A 22,017-nucleotide genomic window follows, 5' to 3' on the forward strand; every position below is an offset into this window, starting at 1 on the left:
TTCATAGCACACTGTGTTAGAAGTGTTGATAAGACATCCAGAAGGAGAGGTGAGAGATAAGCAGAGATACATGACTGAAGAGAAGATGAAATGTGAGGGATGGAGGAAAAGATTTGGGAATCATCAGCATAAAAGTTTTAGCTGAGGCTATGGTATCAAATGAGTTCACTTCAGGAGAGTGCAAAGGGAGAAGAGGAAGGGAGCAGACTGGGAGGTTGACAGAAGGCTAATGAGGTTGCACACATAACTGAGAGCATGAGTTGAGGACGATGGGGGTGAACAGATGTCACTGAGGGCATAATTTGTTCTGCAGAGTCTTCAGACTAGTGATGATGAGTGAGAAGGAAAGAACCCAGCCTGACTCTCAGACCCACAAGTGGAGTTTGCAATGCCAGCAGTTAGGATGGGGGAGGAAATACACTTTCAATTTGAAAATTGGTCAAATTTGATATGGAATCAGTAAGGCACAATGGACATATTAAACCCCATCATGACAATTTTGAGAGTCACTTTTCAGAGCGGAACAGCCCTTTAAAACATATTGAAAAATTGCCCTGTTTTAATACATTTGAAAAGCATTGTAGCCCCATCCAACAAACTATGTAACCTTCTTTCTCTTATGGATTAGAGGAACAAATATATGTCTAAAAAAAAAAGCCCAGTTTTGGCTCATTCAGCTTTTTCTGGCCCCTGGAGCTCAGATCAAATCAAATTTCAGATCCTGAGCTTTTAATTATCAGCTCGGCTAAAGATAAAGCTTGCTAACCAAACTCGGGTCCCCGTCAGTCCCTGGGAGGAGCCGAAGAAGAACTCTTCCTGAAGATTTTCTCATGAAGATTTCTCCCTAATCATTCTGCTGGACAATAGGGTTTGCTTCCCCATGCAACACACTGCCCCCACCTCCACTGACTGGGGGTGCAGCTCCAATGGAGCCAGGCTGTCAAACTTTCTGCAGTCACTAGCAGTCTCCTAGACTCCACATTTAAAGGGAAGTTACACTGAGGAGGGTGGGCCATGGAACATATTATAGTTCTTCTATAGCTCCGCTGAGTGCAGGGAAGGAGGAACAATGAACATTCCCTGCTAATCCTGTGCTGCTCCGGGGCCTGATTGCAGCCTGCCCCATCTCCTAAGGAACTCTGGACCCTTGGAGACCCCTCTCTTGGGCCTGGAGGAAGAGGGGAGGCTGTCACAAGGCAGTGGAGCCCCCTTTTTCACAAGAGGGGAAAGCCATGCATGTACATTCCCCTCTTCGTGTGTGGATCTTGGCTGCACAATTGAGCCCTCAAGTCAAAAGCCTCCTGAGGTTGGGAGTTGCACCCACTTAAGCCAGGGTTGGACTCAGAACTCAGCCTTCCACAACTCATTAAAATGTGCTAAGCATTGCCCCAGCATTTGGCTGTTCTTTACCCTCACTGGTGGACTCCATCCTGGAAGCTGTGTTGACAGTGTCTCCAAACAAGCAGTACCGGGGCATTTTGGTTCCAACGACTCCAGCTACGACTGGCCCTATTGAAGAAAAGAAAGCCAACTATTCTGGGAGATGTTTTTAACTCACACTCAGAATGGCCCTTAGGCTTATGTAATCTCCGTGGTTGCACAGGGCCCAGCACCACACACAGCTCTGGTCCAGTGTCCCCAGTTCCCAATTTGCGGTCCTGTCTGGTTGCATTGCACCATAACAAGGTATAAATGCCGATACTATCCTAACCATCCCCTGCATTTGACAAGTTGTGCTTCAGCTCCACTACTGACTTCCAGGTCTATGTAGGTGAGTCACCAGAAGCCCAAGAGCCTCATAAGAGGGGAGGGCTGGGATGGAGGGATCACAGGCAGGCAGGAGTTGCTATGGGTACATAGAAAGGTGTGGGGAGGAGGGCCTGGTCATAGGTGAGCAGAGAGCTAGATGGGTCTTTGATGGAGTGTCTGCCCTACACTGGCATGTAAGGGGTTAAAAGAGGCCGAGGGAGGCTGCGTGAGGAAGTGGCCAATAGGAGGGAGGCTGTGAGGAGCAGCCAATCCAGGCCCAGCAGGCCTATATAAGAAGGGCCAGGGAGCAGAGCAGGGTGTGTAACTATCTGGAGCTCAAGGAGGGAAGATTGTGTTCCTAGTTAGAGGAAGGAGTGCTAGTACCTGGATGGAGCAGTGCCTGAAGGCCCTGAGGGCAGAGCAGGTGCTGGGGGCCAGGGGAAGAGGCCCAGGAAAGCATAGCAGTCATAAGGGGAGTTGAGGAGATGCAGCATGTGGTTGCCATTGACAGGGTCCCTGGGCTGGGACCCGGAGTAGTGGGTGGGCCTGAGTCCCCACCACTCGCCACTGGGGAAGTGGCTGGACTACTGACAGAGATACTTCCGCCCGGAAAGGGGAAACATGGACGGTGACGTGGCCAGAGAGCCGAGTCATGAAGAGGACTCTGCAGTACTTGGATTGAGGGGGATCTGCAAGCTGAGACAACGACGGGAGAGACACCATAAGGAGAGGGCATACTGGCTGGCGGAGCTAGTCCCTGTGAGGAGGTGCCACTGTGGTAAGTGGACCCATGACAGGGTCTCCACAGGATCTGTTCAAACTAGGCCCCACAAAAAATACTTTAGGCTGGCCCTGCACACACTAAGCAGCTGGAAAAGCAAGAGCAGGAACCAAGCTCATATATTGCTGACAATAGCTGAGGAGCTTTCTATTCCTAGGCATCTCCATTGAATCTTAGCTTTGGGTCTGTGATGTCAGCCCATTCTGCTTTAAAATGAGAAGAGTTTGCTCTGCTGTTGAGATAACAAGGGCTAATGGTCTTGTTGGGGCCGCATGCCACAGTGCTGAGCATCACAACATGTGTGCTGGTCTAATCCAGACTCCGTATTGCCAACCAGGCATGTGGATGAGTCGGAAAATCAGATGGTGACCCAGATCAGGGAGCAGAGAAAGCGTAAGTGTGGGGGCTGAGTCAAGGATGTGAGAAAACGCTCTTTTGGGATCACGAACAACTAACTGGGACTAGCAATGGCAACAGAATTACCATCCCCAGCCTGTATTAGCATCAGCTTTCTCTCTCCTTCTGTGAGGCACAAGTGTGGATCTGCTCCACCCAGTCTGGTTGGTGGGGCACTCTTTGCAAAAGCATCCATGTCAGAGGGATGGTGAGGGCCCTTTAAAACTCAGCAGTTGCCACTCAGCAGTAACTGCCTTGTCACAGGATCTTGGATTCTCAGGATAAGGTGATACTGCAGCTACCTGGGGCTATGAACGTTAAATGGGATGCTCAGCCCATGGCTGAAAATTCAGCTCACTCTTTACATAGACAAGATGCTATTACAAACATTTGCCAGATGGCAGCCTACCCACATACCTGAGTGGATTCCTGCTCGTATCTTTAGCTGGGTGTTGGGTTTGTGCGGAATCCTAAATGTCTTGCACACGGCCACCAGGTCTAGAGCCATACTTGCTATTTCACTAGCGTGACGAATACCATTCTCTTTGGGTACCCCCGACACTACCATGTCTCAAAACAAAAATACAGCCTCATCAGCCTTCAACACGAGTCATTTTAAGCAGGCATTTGCTAGAAGGATGCTGGCCTTAGCTAAAAAATGCTATTTCCCTTTCACACACTGGGCTAGTTCTGAGTTTAGCGCAAAGACCTCCAGAAACAAATCCAGGACAGGAAACACAGTACAATATTTTGAGTGGTTAATTTCTAGAGCTGTGCAAAACTTTGCACTTCCCTCTTACCCTTCCCCACATTCAAGGACTCTGGAGAAGGGGCACAGGGCCTCATGAAGGGTATCAGCTCTTCTAGCTTAAGGTGCGTGTCACCAGGAAATGGCAAGGAACCACAAATCCCTCAGGAGTCTTCCCCCATTCCTTCTGAAACTGGCTCCTACACTGAGCAGCAAAGGCAGAGATAGTCTATAGACTAGCTCTCTGGCTAGGGAATCCATTTGAGTACTCTAGAAACCAAATGATAGCTAAGATGCTTGGGATCCCTAACGTGTGCAACAGCTGCTGCAGCAAGAGGCGTTTCATCACTACCATTAACATTGAAGGGTTCAGAATCCATTGCCCCCAAAATCCTGGAGGATTTGGTGCAAGAGTAGTTTTAGTGGCAGCCACCCCTTGCAAACCTACAAAATGGGGGAAAGAACCCAGAGAGAGAGCCTCCAGCCCCATACAGAGTCGGAAGGAGGATAAGGCTACCACTCCCTGCTTGAGAAGACAGCAATGATAACATTTAGGAGAAGGAGTCTTGGGCAGAAGGTGTGGGGATGGGATGGGTTGCTGGCATTGGTTCATCTGAGAGTCACACATTTCTGTAAAGCGCAAGCCATCAAGTGAACCAGCCACGATTGGTCTGTTGCCAACATCTAAGACTGGACCCTGCAGGGCACAGAAATCAAACACAGAAGGATTTGTTCATCTCCACCTACTTCTCTCCTTTCATTGAGTTTAATGGAATACTATGAACATGTAGGGGGGGAAATGAACCGTCTTCATTAGGGCAGTGTTAGGACTCTCCCCTCTCAGAATGTAATTATTCTGGTCCTTAATGTGGTAATGAGCTATTCATATCCCCTGGACTGGTTATTCTTATGCTTTGAGCCCTTCTTCTCCTAAGCCTCTTATGAAATCCCCACTTGCCCACAGCACAGGGAACTTACAGGCATCTCCTATCGTCTCCACCTTGTAGACATCATAGTTGTCTATGATTTCATCAAAGGTAGTGTAGAGTTTGTTTAAGAAGTCCACTACTTGGTAAGGTGTGCTGGTGCTGGATAGCTGAGTGAAGCCAACAATGTCACTGGTAAGGCACAACAAGAGAACAAACACTGTCCAGTCAGGTTTTTGGCTAAACACCATCCAGTCAGGTGTTCTGGTTAAACATGAACACAATGACACATCTTCCCATGCAGTACTATTTTCTCAGCTGGAGGTATTGACCCCACCACAACCACAACCCATCCCTGAATTTGTTTTTTCAGTTTGTTTTGAAGTCTCTCTTTCTGGCTGGGGATCTTCCTCTTTAAAACATTTGCTTGGGCTGAGAAGAGATCCCTTCAGTACCAAAGACCGGATAAAACTAAGTCAGCTTCACTTTCCAACGGAGCAGACAATTTTTCATTTGTGGATAAAAGGTCCTTGGTTTTAGACTATGCACACAAGAAAAAGTGGATGTAATATCCTACCTCTGTCATGGATTGAGCAGCTGGCTCTTTAAATTGTTGGACAGCGACTCACCTCTGTACCTTTTACCATGCTGTTCAATGGCGAAAGCCAAATAAAGTCTGTAAAAACATGTTTGATGTATGTATTGTTTTTCCACCTTAGGGACCAATCCTGATGTCTTTACTTGGGCACTAAATATTTCTTTTAACTGCTAGAGGTGATGTATTACCGAGTGTTAGACTTCCAGCCATGTGATAGTCTCACTTTCCACTTCATTCATTTTAACATAAAAAGGGCAATTTTGTGACCTTTCATAGAAATTCACAAATTTGCCCTGAGGAAAATTTTGCCATTTTTCCACCAGTGATCACAGCTTTGACAGAAATTATGTGCCTGGAACAAAGGTTTTATCCACTGCATTTTAACAGCACTCCTTTCCACAGGTGGAAATTCGCAAACGTCCATTATGGTCTCACTCAAATAAAAAGTTTAATGTTTGTGTTTCATGGACATTATTTGCCTCCTCTCTAAAAGTGACTTGACCACAATTGTTTTGTGCAGGTAAGTTATAGTCCTAAATCCACCCATTCCCACTTACCTGAAAAAGATGGTGGCAATTACGTAACTTTGGGCTTGTGAAGGTTTTCCTTGCCTCAGATCATCTGCTACTTGCTTGGGTAACATACCTATTTTAGAGCACAAAGCGAGATTGTCAACTATTATTGTAGGGTGAGAAATGCATGAAAAGGATAAAATTAGCTTAATCTGATTTTTCCCCACTCAGATATAGAAAGCAAAAGAAATGTTTATGAATGTAAAATGCTTTGACATTGGAAAAAACGTAGGGATAAAATCTGCCCTCACTTACAGCCTGGTAAATCCAGAGTAACTCTGTGGAAATCAATGAAGTTATAGCAGTTTGACACCAGTGTAACTTATGTCAGAACTTGTCCATATGTGCTGCTTGTTATGAATTCTAATTATTATTACAACTAGTGTTACTATTATAGGCTTGAATTGGAATCACACATCCTATCTGAATCCTAGTGTAGCTGGCCCATGGATCGATACAGGGCTAGAAGAAAGCTTGGGAGCTAAACATTCCAAAGTCAGGGGAAGTCTAGATGTAACCAGGCCCATCTCTGATTCTGTCTGTCTTTACCTCTCTTTTGTTTTCCTCTGTCTTTTCTTTCCTGCCTTCTGTCTCCTCTCCTCCTCTGTGTTTCATCTCTGGTCTTTTCTCTTCTCCCTCATTTCTCTCTCCTTTCCCCTTTCTCTCCTTCCTGATTTCTCTCCCTTGTTGTCTCTGTCTTTCCTCTCATTCCCATCCTCTTGTGGAATTCTATAGTGCACAATCTACAAAAGAACCCAACTCCTCTATGAGCTCCGCAGGATCCTCCAGCATGCCTAGAACTGCACAAGATGACATTCTCAGCAACAGAAGAGGGTCTCAGAACGTTGAGGAAGCTGGAATATTAACTAGTCAATGTAAAAGTATTTATTTTCTGGGGCGGGGGGGAGAACTATGAAGAAATGATAAATATCTATTGAATCTTGCATGGAGGAACTATATTAAAGGATGACCTATAAAAAGGTAGTTTCTTCCATTGCTTGCCCCTAGGAAAGCTAAATTGCAATTACTACTGCTCAGAATATCCTATATTTTCTGTAATATGATTGACTTACTATATAATAAACGATCAGTCTTCTGCTTTTCATGCATTAAGTCCTGGGTTCGTTCTGCAACTACTACTTCCAGGTGTTTGCTGTATTTCTCCATCTAAGCAGGACAAACAGATTCCATAATATAATCCATTCACTAAGGTGTTCATGTTTATAAACAGCAGGGAGTTCAGCATTTTGCTGGTTCTGGTTTGGTAACATTTAGATGGGCACAGGTCAAAAGTTGGTCTAGATTATTTTTTTCTAGACCAAATTCAGTCCTTAGGTACATTCATGGCTCCCACAGGAAATCAGTAAGATCTCATGCTTCTGAAGGCAGAATTTGCCCCATTGCTTTCGAATTCTACATAATCATTGGGAGCCAAGTCCTGGATATCAGTGCACAGTACCAGTTGTGGAGATGTGCATTGAGACCCTCTCCAGGGACCACATAAGAATCCAAGTCTCAAGCCTCCACCAACAGATCACAGAGCTGCATTAGGCCATGCTGTGGCTTGTGCACCCCTACTCTGAGTGGCACTAGATGATGGAACCACAAGCCCCATTCCCACCACCAAAGCCTTGCACAATAGCACTCAAGATGCCTCTGGAGAGCTGTGCTCTTGATATATAGTAAACTCGGCTTCAACTGCAGCTGCACCTGGGAAGCCGTGCACCCGAGGAGGGAGGACAGGATTTCCACCACCTGCATTTTTAAGAAACAATTGTTATCACATTATTTTTTTTAATTCAGCCCTAAACAAAATTGAGAACTGAACTGAAGGAAAGGGGCTAGATTGGAACCTGGGACTCAAAGTTAACTATAGCTTCCACAAAAACAACAAGGAGTCTGGCTAATTCTACTAGAGGTCAATGAGTATTTGTTATTCGTCTTGGCAAACAATGGGCATGACATCAAAGGACAAGACCATTCCAAGTGATTAGAAGGGAGAGCTGGCAGCAGGTGGGTATGTTAAGTCCTGCCTGGCTTGTTTTCTGGTTTGATTAAGAATCTATTAAGCTTACCAGAGTCATCATCATGTCGACTGGACTAACTTTGTTCGGATTCATCTTGTACAATAACTTCTTGACTTGCTCAAATGTAGGCCTTTGGGTTGGGTTGGTTTTCCTGCACCTCCTGATTAGCTGAAACAGGGAAAGGGAGAAAGAAAGCAAATGGCCCTTAATAGTTCAAGGTACAGATAGGTTTTCCTTCGAGTTGTATATCTTGGACCATTTGTGAACTTGGAGCCAGATTATCAACTGGCGTAAAATGACATAGCTACGTTGAAGTCTCTGGAGCTACACTGATTTACACTGACTGATAATCTGGCCCATGTAATTCAATAGCATTAGTAAATGAATGTGCTACTGGGAGAAACACTGGAATGTTCAAAAGCGATGCTTGGTTTCCTCTGTCAAATACTTTTGAAACTTTGGGCCCAATTCTTATTTACAGTAGGCCACTTTACGCTGCCGGAGTGGTAGAAATTGGCTTTAGGGCTTATCTATTCACAGAAGTTGTGCTGGTTTAACTTAACTTGGTTTAAAAACTGATTTTGTTAAATCGATGTAAAACTCAGTGTAGACAATCTTATTTCCGTTTAAGGGTAGCTTGGTTTTATTTACGTTGGGAAGCTAAGCTATGACGCTCTTAAAGTGAACTAAGAGTGCCTGCACAAAAGCTTGAACCAGTTTAACTAAATTGGTTTAAAGACACATTTTTTAGTAAACCGGCGCAATTGTGCGGGCAGACCAGCACTTAGTGTCAACGAGACTCAGGCCTTTAATCTCATTGAAAAAACAGACATTGCCCCAGACACATACTGTAATTTACTAACTGACTTTCAAATGCTAACAATAAAGCTTCACTGATATTAAATATGTAGATGGACTTGACACTTGATAACAAAATTAAAAGCCATACAATTCCAGTGACTGAATATTGAAACATTACTGCCCTGAAACTTTTGGGGGACAAACTGAAATTTTCCATTTGGCAGAATAATGGCTCCTTCATAGGGCTGGTCACACTGAAAGCTTACATCAGCATAGCTCCATTTCTCAAGGGTGTGAAAAATACACACCTTTGAGAGATGTAACTATGCCGACCTAACCTCTGGTGTAGACAGGGCTAGGTTGATGAAAGAATTATTCCACCGAGCTAGCTACCACCTACTGGGGAGCTGGATTAACTACAGTGATGGGAAAACTCCTCCCGTTACGGGCGTGAGTGTGTACACCGAAGTACTGCAGCTGTGCCACGATAGCATTGTAAGTGTAGACATACCTGTAGTGGCTATTAAAGCTAAAGAGCATTTTATGGTGCCATGCTTAAAAAGTACACTCTTAACTCTGCATTTCCTGGGCTTCTAAGTTAAAAATAATGTTTACATTCCTCAAAGGAATATTGCACTGAAACCACTGTCATGTGCCTGCAATCTGAAGTTCACCTCAATGAAGATTTTTGTGGGAGAGACTATATAACCTTATTTACCTCCACATAGTCTGTAGGGCATGGACAGGAATTCTCAGACTTTCCTGAAATTAATTCTGTCAGAGGCAGGCACGATGAATATTCCGCTGAATGAGAATCATCCTTGAGAAAACAATGTTGGGAGAACAGGAATGGGGACAGCAGTGAAAAGAAATCCATAATAACGATGTAAAGCACTGAATACACCAATCAAGGAAAGAGAGAATAGCTGGTAGTTTTCTCATCCACCATGTTGAAAATACACCCCTATTGTCATGTTTGGGACATATTCTTGCCTATCGCTTCCTGTACAGATGCCTTCCTTTTATCTCTCCATTGGAAATATTCCAGATTAGGGCTTTTATGTCTGAGTACAGAAGAGGCCTACATATCTCACTGTGCCACAGACAGCTGTCTCCAAGCTCTCACTCAGCTGACAAGATCTGAGCTCAGCCTATATTGAAGGGGAGCAGCTCTTGAAATTATGGAAAACATCAGACACAGCAAGAGCCCCCTGTGAAGCTGAAGGACCACATTGGGCCACTGGCATGAACAGTTAACAGTAGAAGAACCATAATCATAAGTGCAGGTCACTAGAGTTATTTTTAAGCCAAATTGTTTTATGGAGCCAGAGTTGTTACACGGGTTTTTTTCAGGTCACTTTATGTTGATTTTGATGCACATAGAATCATAGACCTCAGGAGGTCATCTAGTCCAACCCCCTGCTCAAAGCAGGGCCCATACCCACCCCCAACTCGTCATCCCAATTCCCCCTCCCCCATTTCCCCCAGATCTCTAAATGGCCCCTTCAACGACTGAACTCACAACTCTAGGTTTAGCAGGCCAATGCTCAAACCACTGAGCTATCCCTCCCCATCATTTATGCAAACAGTTTCGCATAGATCATTTACCCTGAATCCATGTATAGACAACACCTTCCCCATAGATGGAGGTTCAACAGCTACCCCATCACTGTCCCCCCAGCTTTGGATCCTATCAAGGTGCTTTGTGGGTCTGGGGCTGTATTGTGGGAGGACTGGAAACTGAGCAGGCCACAGGACGGGTGGGCAGGCCAATGGTAAGGCTGGGAGTGACATACCTCATCCTCACTCCAGCCCCACAGAGCGTACCCAGAAAAAAAGAATAGAGCAGAAGCTGTATTATCTTTTCCACTGCATTTCTCTCGGGGATCCCAGGGGTTGGTGGGGCCAGGAGGAATCTTACACTGGTAACGTGGCTCCACTGGAACTGGCTTTAAACCAATGTAATCAAAATAAAGATCCAGCCCTGAGTAAGCACTGAAGATTTTGATCCATGATGGGAATATATACCCTTGTGAACACAGTACTGTGAGCCCAGTCCGGCTCCCACTGAAGTCAACTGGAGTTTTGAGAATAACTTCAATGGCAGCAGAATCAAAATTATGAGGAACTTCACAAATAGCTCTTCAACTCTTACCTGCACAGGGTCACTTCTTGTTGCGATCGCTAATAAAATGATGGAATAACTGCAATATTACAGACAAATAATTGGAGTGAATATATTGCAAACGGAGCCTTTTGAAGAACAGGATGACATTTTTGCACATCTCCCTCACTCCCTGCTTTTTTTTTTTCTTTTTCTTCTTTTTCCCCCCAGTCACTAATCCATCCTTATTTGGGACACATTCTCAGGAAAATCAATGGACCTTTTGAATGCCTAAGGACTGCAGGATTGGGCCCAGGGTGTTTTGGCCAGCAATACACACGGTCACATGCTGGGGTGGCTAAGGGCCTTCTCATAGTGTCAAACACCAGGTCTATTACAGCATAGATGCCAAGCACTAGTGAACCCGGGCTAGATGGACAGCGCTCGCAGTCTCTTTTGGAGGAACTCTCCTGCTGGGTTGCTTGGGATCTCTGGTGCTACGTTCCTCTATCTGATTTCACCGGTTGCCGTGTATTTGCCAAGGAAGGGTTGTCTGCCCTGTAGCACAGACAGACTTTGCAGGCACTTCGGGTTGGCAGGTTGAGCTGTAACAGGGATCTCAGTAACCTTTTAAGTTCAGTGCAGTGTTCAGTTGCCGAAGGCATGAACAATGTACCCCCCGGCACTCTGTTTTAAGGAAATGTCTTGGCAAGATGTGGCTCCAAGAGGCAAGCTCAGTCACAAATTTACAGCTACGAAGCCTAAACCTGTGCACTTTGCCCGCTGCAAGCTGAAAGCATATCAAACTAAGGCAGCATTACTGGGAAACGTGATGCTGTTTGGATGGGAGGCAGTGACGAAACAAAAGGCATGAGACACGGCTGCGAAACAGCGGCTTGCGTGGAGCACCATAACTCAAGGAGCACTGGCGCTCAAGCACTCAATCGCTCTGTAGTCAGGCCCAGCACAGAAATAGAACAGCACAGGTGGGTTCAATCTTCAGACAGCCAAGCCATTTTGGGCCAGATTTGTAAAGGTATTTAGGCACTTAAAAATGCAGAGAGGCAGCTAGTGGGATTTTCAAAAGCACCTAACTCCCACTGAAGTTAAAAATCTGGCTTGAAATGGCTAATGGTCATTAGCAGCGTCCTGGCAGGTCTCAGCGTAATACATGTATGATTCTGCAGAAGACAGTAATACACATGAATCCAAGAGATAAACTAACAAACCTCTCTGCAGAATATTTCCTTTTTGGTGGGTGTTTAGTGATAACAGGGGGAAGAATTTATTGAAATCATTTGATGTTAGCGTGCTTCCCCACACTGGCCCTGCAAAAGATAAGTTAGGCCAGGTAGACCAAATCAGCTAATTAGGCTGCAAACAGGGGATCTTGAGTTGGAGGCAGCTAATTAGAGAGACGCTCACCTGTGAGGGACAGGTGGGGCTTCTACAAAAGACAGGAAATTGAGAGCAGAGGAGACAGAAGGGTGAAGTCTATAGTTACTCCCTGGGAGAAATGTTTGGGGGGCTTCAGAGACAAGTTGCCTACAATTACTTGCTGGGAGGAGGGAGTGAAGAGACTGGCAAATCTCAAAGAGTAGGGAAGGCCCTAGCAAACCCCTAGCAGGTGTGGGATTGGCTCAGGGAAAGGCAGCAAGGGAACAGACCTCGGCTGCTGTGTAGAGGGTGTCTGAGTTGGAACCTGGAGTAGAGGGTGGGCCCAGGTTCTCCTGCTCGCTGCTGTGGGAGTGGCACTGTGCGGCAGTGAAGCAGAGGACTGGTCTGGGGAGCAAGCACCTCAATGCATGGCCCCCCCACACACACACAGCCCCCTGGAATGGGAAACCACAATAGTGACCTGGCTGGAGGGCTGAGTCACGAAAAGGATGCTATTGTTCCTGTAGTGAGAGAGGGGCTGCATAGGAGAAACTGACTGGGTGTAAGTGCTGGAAGGGGTGTTGGCCTGACTGAACTAATCCCGAAAATCGCCAAGAGGCAGCGTCATCTAGCAGTGAGTAGCACAACCCTGTCGTCGTTAACAATGAATTCATAAAAATGTCCCCAAACAGCCATCAGAAGGTATTGCAAGGTATTTACATGCCAGATATGCTAAACATTCGTATGCCCCTTCATGCTTCAGCCACCATTCCAGAGGACATGCTTCCATGCTGATGACGCTTGTTAAAAAAATGTGTTAATTAAATTTGTGACTGAACTCCTTGGGGCAGAATTGTATGTCCCCTGCTCTGTTTTACCCGCATTCTGCCATGTATTTCGTGTTATAGCAGACTCAGATGGGAACCCAGCACATGTTGTTCATTTTAAGAACACTTTCACTGCAGCTTTCACAAAACGCAAAGAGTGAGATTTCTAAAGATAACTACAGCACTCGACCCAAGGTTTAAGAATCTGAAGTGCCTTCCAAAATCTGAGAGGGACGAGGTGTGGAGCATGCTTTCAGATGTTTTAAAAGAGCAACATTCTGATGTGGAAACTACAGAAGTCGAACCACCAAAGAAGAAAATCAACCTTCTGTTGGTGGCATCTGACTCAGATAATGAACATGCGTCAGTCTGCACTGCTTTGGATCATTATCAGCATGGACGCATGTCCCCTGGAATGGTGGTTGAAGCATGAATGGACATATGAATCTTTAGTTCATCTGGAGCATAAATATCTTGTGATGCTGGCTACAACAGTGCCATGTGAACACCTGTTCTCACTTTCAGGAGACATTGTAAACAAGAAGCAGGCAGCATTATCTCCTGCAAATGTAAACAGACTTGTTTGTCTGAGCAATTGGCTGAACAAGAAGTAGGACTGAGTGGACTTGTAGGCTCTAAAATTGTACATTGTTTTGTTTTTTGAATGCAGTTATGAAACAAAAAATCTACATTTGTAAATTGTATTTTCATGATAAAGGGATTGCACTACAGTACTTGTATGAGGTGAATTGAAAAAATACTATTTTTGAGGTTTTTACAGTGCAAATACTTGTAATAAAAAATAAATATAAAGTGAGCACTGTACACTTCAGCATTGTAATTGAAATCAATATATTTGAAAATGTAGAAAATATAAAAACATTTAAACGGTATTCTATTTAACAGTGCGATTAATTGCACTATAAATGTTTTTAATCGTGCAATATTGTGGATAGCTTTCTTCCACTGTGGGAGTGCATTTGGCTGTTTTGTCTCTTAAAAATTCCTTGTTGCTCAAATGCTCTGGCTGGGTCAAAGAGATGGAAATACAAAAGCAGACCTCTGCACACCACAGCCTTTATTCCTTCACTACCCCTAATTATTTATTATTCCAGTAGCCCCTAGAAGGCCCAACCAAGATCAGGGCCCCATTGTGCTAAGCACTGTACAAAGACTAGGTAAGAGACCATCTCTGCCACAGAGCTCTCACAGTCCAAAAAGACTAAATAGTACTGTCATTTACTCATGGGATACAGAGGGAATAAATGACTTGCCTAAGGCTACACAGGAATTCTGTGATAGAACAAGGGAGTAAACCTAGGTTTCCAGATTCCTAATCCAGTTCCTGAACCACAGAACCGTTCTTCTCCTTGCAACCCTCCTAGTAAACCCCTGTACATGTTTGAATAGGAGGAGGGGTAGACTAGAACCTGGCATGAGAGCATCCTCTGGGCAGATGAGTGATTGTGAAGTATTGCCCTCTGGGTTCTCTCAGAAAGAAAGGCACAGAGTTTACTCAAGAGCATTCTTCTCCTCGAAGTAGCTGTTTTTTCTCTCCATATAAAATATAGCCATCCAGTGTATTCAGCAAAACCACTCTGTTCTCATTGCATATGGAAATATACTATGGATGAGTTTTGCTGACCCACTGGAAAACTGCTCCATTTTAAGTCTTAGAATATTGCCATTAGCTAAGTAGTAATTTTTTTTCAACAGGGAAAACACAAGGGAGGAAGTGATTTAAAAAAAAAACACCATAGACCCAGGGCTAGTTTTTTATATCCATTTACCTGGATTCAAATCCAGAATAGCTCCATAAAAACAAATGGAGTTACTCTGGATTTACACCAGCATTACCGAGCTGAGATTTTGGCTCCCAATCTTGGAAGGGTAGATCCTGGCATCTAAATTATTCTCTAAATAAGAATCAATTTTTAATCACAATCCACCAAATTCACCCTGGTATAGCTTTGGAATTTAGCTAAACTATTTATTTGGTCACCTGAGAGAGAAAGAGACTGGAAGTTTATCGTCACCTGTACACATCTGCCATGGAAGTGGGGACATAGTCTGACAATGAATGGGCCTCAGGAGCCAAGTAGATCTGCATCAAACGCTGCTGATATGTGCTAGCACCCTCACAAGAATCCTCTTTTCGGTAGGACTGTAATCCATAGTCTTGATGGAAGAAAGAAGGAAACAGGTACTCAGTAAGGGTTATGTTCACTCCTGAAACTCTTCCATTATTAAGTAGCAATATTAATGGTTTAAAGGCGTTTGCTCTGTATGGGGAGATGAGACTTGGTTTAAAAAATAGCACTATGTTGCTCTGATTTGTACCCAAGTATAGTTGTGTATACTGGAATGGTAGCTTGAATATTGGGAGAGAGTGTCTGGTGAAGTATGACTGCTTCTTGGTACCCCTGTGGTGGTGGTTCTGGCCCAGCGTATCCAGCCACAGTAGGCTCATGGCAGTGCAAGACAGAGCCAGCATACTTGCTTCTTTTCTGCACCTCCCTGCTGCTAGTGTGGGGGTGTGCCCAAAGAAAGGGGGGTGTGGTTGGGACACCCCGCAGCTGTGATGATCTCCAGCTGTGGTTTCAGTGTCTTGGAGTACATAGATGCCAGGGTAAGTCAGAGCAGCTCTCAGGCTCCTCCAATTTACACTGGGGCCTGGACCTACACACAGAGGCCACAATATTGTGGGAGTGTAAAGCGGAAGTTTCCACCAGCTTTGTACCCCCCCTTCCAACCTGCTTTGTATGAAGCTCGTCTGGACTCCCGGATCTGACCCAGTGTCCAGGTGCTGAGCTGTGTTCAGAGAACAGCATGATAAAAATTCTCTGACTTCTATTTCCTAGATCCAGACAGCACTGAAATTTGGTGTGTGGAGGCAGGGGTTCAGGTTTGGGGTTTTGGTTCAGACCAGTCTCTAATTGGGACACTCCAAGGATCTCATTCTTTAGACTGGAAGCCCATCTTTTCACCTAGCTGTGAAAGGGCACTGTGTTTATTGTCTGAAAGGAGGATTTGACTTATGTCAAAGAATGGCATCAGGCAAAGAATTCATAGGTAATGACATGGATACTGCTAGGTCTGATTGACGCCATCATTTGTGTCAGATAATTGGTAAAAGGTAACGCATGTTAAATTGTAGGATAGACGGGATAATGTAATGGGATGTTTGCTCTGGCATAGTTTCCTTTTAATGAAGGCTGCTGCAGTTAGCATTTCCACCTGAAAACGTTGGCTCACAGTCCTGCTGGAGCAGTGAAGGATGTGAAATCAACTTGCATTAGTAGTTGGCCATGTTTCAGATTTCCATCTCTCTTCATTACCTGAAATTTTACAGACCCAGCGGTCGTCTATCACACAGTTATTAGACTTTAAGCATCCATGATAGATTTTATGCTGGTGAAGATAAGCCATTCCATGGGCAATGTCTCCAGCAAAGGAAAACCTGAAAGGCACACAATCATTATGAAGAGGTTAGTATTCCACTGAACCAGACACTCAGGAAGGGATTCATCCAAAGACTATTGAAATCAGTGGAAAGACTCCCACTGACTTAAATGGCCTTTGAATCAGTCCTCAGGGACTCAATCCTGCAAAGTGCTGAGGACTCCCGTGAGTTGCTGAATGCCCTCAGTTCCCATGCAGTTGGATGGGAGTGGAGGGTCCTGGGCCCCTTGCAGGAATGCACAGCGTCTTGTGGGAGTTCTCAGCGATTTGCAGGATTGAGCCGTGTGTGCAGATATTTACGAGATGAGCAAAGTACTCAACTTTCTTAGTCTGTGTGGCGTGTCGACTTGGACCATTTTTTGTTGTTGCCTAGAAGCAAGGCAAATATAAGGCAGAGACAGAAGGGATAAGGGACAATTTGCAATTATACATGATGAAGTAGTTCATATGGGAGTTCCTTTGAAATCCTGAGCCAGTTTTGTGTACATCTGTTTTTATGGGTAACGCTAATGATGGACTTCTAGTTGTACTAATCTTTTCATGGTTGGCCTACCATGAATGTGGCCGTGCTGCTCTTTTACTCATCTTAAACCAGAACATCAAAGTGTACTAAGTACAGATGGCCACTGTGGGGCCGGCGGGGGGGAAGGCGGCTGAAGAGGAGCCAAGGTTTAAAATGGTGTTGCAGCATACTAGAGATGGGATGAAAAGGTTTGGGTGTTACATGGGGAGTGCTAAATTCAGGGGTGTCAGGATGTCCATGGGACAGGCCAAATCAGAAACTTGGATCCTCTTAACCAATGGGTCTCTCTCTTTCTCCTTGTGTCTCAGAAGCATGGTATCCTCTGGTATACATCACAGCACTGTTGCGTCTACCAATGACTTTGTCTGAAGAGGGATGTTAATTGTAGATAAAGTGTCACCTGGGATGCTACGTGTATCTTATTTCACAGGTCTGTTTTTTTTTGTTTTGTTTTTTTTACCTGAAGCCCCAGTTGAGAGGAATGTCTTCATTGAGCAGCACATCACTCAGGCTACCTTTCGGACAGTATTCTGTCACAATGGCAACGTTTGGCATCTCTGTACAACCTCCGATGAATTTGCAGAGGTTGGGATGATCGAGTTCTCTGTGAAAATGAACAGGAATCACATCCTTTCTAAGTCTTCCCTCTACACCTTTTGGAACTGGAAAGTTTAGGGCTTTTGCCACTGGGTTGAGAGGAAAAGCTAAATATGCATAGAAACATGTTCAGACAGGTTCAAAGAAATGTTTTCGGCAGTGTTTGGGAGAGAAAAACATGGAAACAAGTAACGATGGGGCAGGTTCCATTACACTGGTGTAAATGTGGAATGGCACCCAATGTGCAGGTTTTGTTGTTTACCTGACTTGCTTTACTTCCTTGCGTATGGATTTGGACAAGGTGAATGTCATCTTCCTTATTTTCTTGATGGCGACTGTTCTACCATCACTGCAACAAGACAAAGACTTTTCTAAGTGCTGGAATCCCACATGGTGAGTATGCAGTATTCTCTATATAGGAGCTTTGGCTCTCTGGGAAAGGTGCATAGATGTGGATTTTGTCAAAATCTGGATGGGAACCTGGGTCTGAATCATGAAACTGTGGGGATGCAGGGAATGAAAACCCAAAGATCACTACAAATTGTGCAGCTCAGGTCAATTTATCTCTGTGTATATTAGGATGTTCCCCAATCAAAGAAGTGAAGTCTTCTGTTTTCTGCAGGGGAGCACCAGACTAGTATGGAGTAGATGAGAGTGGTGTGGGCAGGGGAAAGAACCAGTGGGGGTAGAGAAAGCTGCAAACCCCTAATAAAAGGGCAAGACAAAATAGCAGGTGATTCCTTGGATCCCTCCCTTTCCCTCCCTCCACCTGGAGCAACTTTGAATGCAGCCAGCTGGGGAGTAGCTCATGTGTACAGGGCTGCAGTTTTAAGGCAACAGCCTGCCAGTCCAAGGTCTCCTCTGTGCTTCCATGTGGCACTCAGCTAAGTTGTATAAGCATAACAGTGTAGCCACACAAAGCCATCGGTGGATTCTTGCCTCCGGCCAGAGCACGGCCTTCCAGTGAGTGAGAGTACAGGGGAAGGGGAGCCATTGTGGAAAGGGGATGACCCACCTTAGTAGGAGGAGCAAAAAACAAGAAGGAAAGTAAAAGGAAATAAGGAGAGAGAACAAAAGAAGAATGGGTGGGGCAAGAAAGAAGAAAGAAAAGCTCTGCTGGACAAAGGGGAGATGGCAGCAACTTTCCTGGGACATGAGGGGACTTTGTGGAGGGGGTTGAAGTGTCCATCAATCTGTTAGGAGCCATGGATACATCTATGTGTACAAGTAGGTCACTACCAGCTAGGGGTGTATTCCAAACCAGTGATCTAGAGAGGAAATGAGCCATTCCTAGTCTTGTGAGCTGGTTTAAGGGCATAGATCATAATGGGCTGTTGTACAGTACATAATTTTCTGTGCCAAAGAGCTTATTTGTGTTTTACATTCATATTAGAGATGGGCCTGATTCAAAACCTAGCTCCAAATAAGCTTGAATGCTGTGGATGTTCGGAGGCAGAGCCAAGTTTGCAGCTCAGTCCCATGAGCATTGAAATCTCAGCACGAGAAGGAAAAGGGGCATCCAAATATAGAAAACATCTGAGAATCTTTCAGCCTGAGTGTGCTAGGAAGGCCAAGTTAGTCCCCTAGCATTCCTGGCCCTGGCCCAAGCAGAGGAAAACTAGCCTTCACATTATTTCTAGGTGATAATACAGCAAGAACTGAAAGTCTCCCTCTTGCACGGGTGTGACTACAATACACAACATAACACAAAGACTGACTGATAGATAAGCCTACTATATCCCTGTCTGGGTGAAGTGCTGTTTCCTGGACGAGTTGACAGCTGCTGTGCAAGAACTCAAGGCAGTGATACAGCTGGCATTGGAGTCACTGGGTGCATGGGCCACGCTAACGATGCTGCCCATTGCAGTCCGTAGCAAGCGATCTAGTAAAAAAAAGCCATTGAGATGCACATTATAGGCGGGTGCCCATGTAGAAGACTCCTGAATCATATAAGCATAGGAAGCTCTGCTGCTCATGGCACCAGAGCGCAGGCTCATTTATGCTTGCAGTAGGGATGCTTTACTTTAGGATTCAGCTGTTAAAATGGAACCTCGTGACTGTGGCTGACAGCCACAGCCAGTGGCCTCTCCCACTAACATCAGTAGCTGAAGTCAGTTTTGAAAGCAAAGGCAAACTGTCAGCCCTCAATGGAACAATTTCTAACACAGTGAGTGTCATTTTATGCAAGGGACAAAGCCAATAAGGGAAGAGACAGTACAAAAAACTCCCAAACCTATGATGTTACAAATCTATTTAGGACTCCTTGAAGAATTTAAATTTATTATTGTGGGAAGTGATTCTGACATTAAAGGGAATTCAAAGCAAAGCAACAATCCAGCTGGTTGAAAAATCTAGAATATCAACATTTGTCATGTCTTTTTTGGGGGGGGGGGGAGGAAGGTGATGCCTTTTGTCCAGCTCAAAGCAACGAAACTACATATGGGGCAGATTAGACTGACTCATGGAAAAATGTACACAGATTGGATCCTATGTTGATGAGAGCTGTAGAGATAGTTAGAGAGAGGGATTATAAGTAGATATGAATTCTGCCCTACAATACCTGAATCTAGAAATGGAAGAGACCTGTTAGGTTTCCAGTTAATTTGCATGCCAATGCAGGAATGTTCTCTAGTGTGTCTTTACTAGCATTCTGCCAAGTTTCATTTTAAATGTGCCCGTGCAATGGGTGATTATTCCACTGCCTGATAGATCTGTCACAAAGTTTTTCCTGGTATTCAACCTAAATATTCCCTTCCTTGATTTCATTGTTACTGTAACAGCCTTCTTGCCGTGATGTTTACACTCCAAGTCTGTCTGTTAGACATATGGCCTCACTTAGACATCATTCTACCCTTCTCTCAATATATCTCTAACGCTTCAAATATTTCCAAAAAAAGTCAGTCTATCCTGCCACCTAGTTGCTTTTGTTTCTCTTCTCTGAACTCTGTCTAGTGCTAATCTTTCTAGTCAAGGGTTACACAGAAATGAACTCAGTATCCCAGCTGAGGTCACCTCAGAGCTATAGAGAGAGACACTTTTATGCAGAAGCATAATGCCATGGAACAGGGACATAACTCAGAACTGCATTGGCATTTTGTTGCTATATCCCATTGCAAACTCAGGCCATCTCACTTTAATCGGCTATCCATTATTAGCTCTAGATCTCTTTCAGCTTGATTTCCCTCCAGGCTTCTTTCTCCCACTGAATACCTGTTTCCATTTCTGCATTCTTCCAGGCTGATTCTAATTTTGTTTTTTTCTGCCCATGCTTCTAATCACTCTGTCCCTTTGCATTGTTTCTCTGCCTTCTGTGGAGTTCATAACTCCTCCCAATTTAGTACCAGTTGTGAATTTCATTGACATGCTGTTTTACTATACTCATTTTAAAATATTAGTTCTCTGAACACTTACTGTCTGTCTCAATAAATTTTATTTTGTGTGTCTCTCCCCCCTCCCCAACTATCTTGGCTGCTTTTAGTAAATTAGACTCCTTATTAACCTGATATCTGTTCCTTAAGACCATGAAGGTATCTCATTACACTACTTAGAAATGAACACAGAGCTCCAAGTATCTGTACTAAATTAATGCAATAGAGTCTTATCCCATTTACTTGTACTGAACATGATATTATATATTTAAAGCAGATGGGACCTTTTCGGCAATACCTTATGGAGGCAGAACTACAATTATAAAGGCAGATCCTCAGCTAGTGTAAATCAATGTAGTTCCAATGACTTCAGTGGAGCTACATTAATCTATACCAGCCAGTGATCTGGCCCATATATTTCTCTAGAATATGATAGCAATAAATGACATGGTAAATACAGCAAATGTACATACTGTATGATAAACTGTACAGTAATGCTCCAATGTTAAAATGTCCAGGTGGAAAACGAATATAATTACAGTTTTGCACATTAGATAAATTGAAGAAAATTCAAGTCATGATGAATTACTTCAGCTACGGATAACACACAATGGGACAAATTAAGCTCTCGGTTACATCTATGCAAATCCAACGTAGCTCCATTGAAGTCACTTAAAAAGAGCATGCTGGATCAAAAAGCAACTCGGGCCACCACCATCTGTTGTTCCCCTTTTCACATAAATCCCATCTGGAAATATGTAGTTTTGATCCGTTCCTTTGTCTTTTATTTGTAAATCACCATAAATTATAGGAAAAAAGCCCCCAAACCGTGTGTGTGGAGGGGGGTGTAGGGGGGGAAACCCTGACCTTTACGCTATGTCTACACGACTACTTATGTTGGTATAATTTATGTCACTCGGGGGGTGAATAAGCCACCCTCCCACCCCCGAGTGACATACATTACACCGACCTAAGCACCAGTGTGGACAGCGCTGTGTCGGCAGGAGAGCTCTGTCTCCTGTCCGTGTAGAGCAGCTACACTAGAAGCGCTGTAGGAGTCAGTGCAGCTGCACCCTGTAAGCTCTCAAGTGTAGCCAAAGCCAAAGGGTTCAAGTTAAAATAACACCCTTAAAGGAAAACTCCAGTGATCAGCTCACAGAC

General features: G+C 44.4%; 1 protein-coding gene across 1 annotated transcript in view; it reads right to left on the bottom strand.

Annotated features, from left to right (window-relative positions):
- Positions 1–22,017, bottom strand: part of LOC144265408 (atrial natriuretic peptide receptor 2-like) — a 38,379-nt gene that overhangs the window by 2,716 nt on the left and 13,646 nt on the right. The window contains exons 9-21 of the mRNA XM_077818049.1: positions 19,223–19,370; positions 17,751–17,837; positions 17,352–17,495; positions 16,245–16,366; positions 14,943–15,084; positions 10,754–10,802; positions 9,317–9,418; positions 7,846–7,965; positions 6,844–6,937; positions 5,756–5,843; positions 4,653–4,792; positions 3,344–3,496; positions 1,411–1,509 (exon numbers count right to left, since the gene is read on the bottom strand). Of these exons, the coding sequence (XP_077674175.1) occupies positions 1,411–1,509; positions 3,344–3,496; positions 4,653–4,792; positions 5,756–5,843; positions 6,844–6,937; positions 7,846–7,965; positions 9,317–9,418; positions 10,754–10,802; positions 14,943–15,084; positions 16,245–16,366; positions 17,352–17,495; positions 17,751–17,837; positions 19,223–19,370 (1,488 nt within the window). The remainder of the gene's footprint in view (positions 1–1,410; positions 1,510–3,343; positions 3,497–4,652; positions 4,793–5,755; positions 5,844–6,843; positions 6,938–7,845; positions 7,966–9,316; positions 9,419–10,753; positions 10,803–14,942; positions 15,085–16,244; positions 16,367–17,351; positions 17,496–17,750; positions 17,838–19,222; positions 19,371–22,017) is intronic.

Source organism: Eretmochelys imbricata, chromosome 5 (assembly GCF_965152235.1).
Source record: "Eretmochelys imbricata isolate rEreImb1 chromosome 5, rEreImb1.hap1, whole genome shotgun sequence".
Lineage (NCBI taxonomy): Eukaryota > Metazoa > Chordata > Testudines > Cheloniidae > Eretmochelys > Eretmochelys imbricata.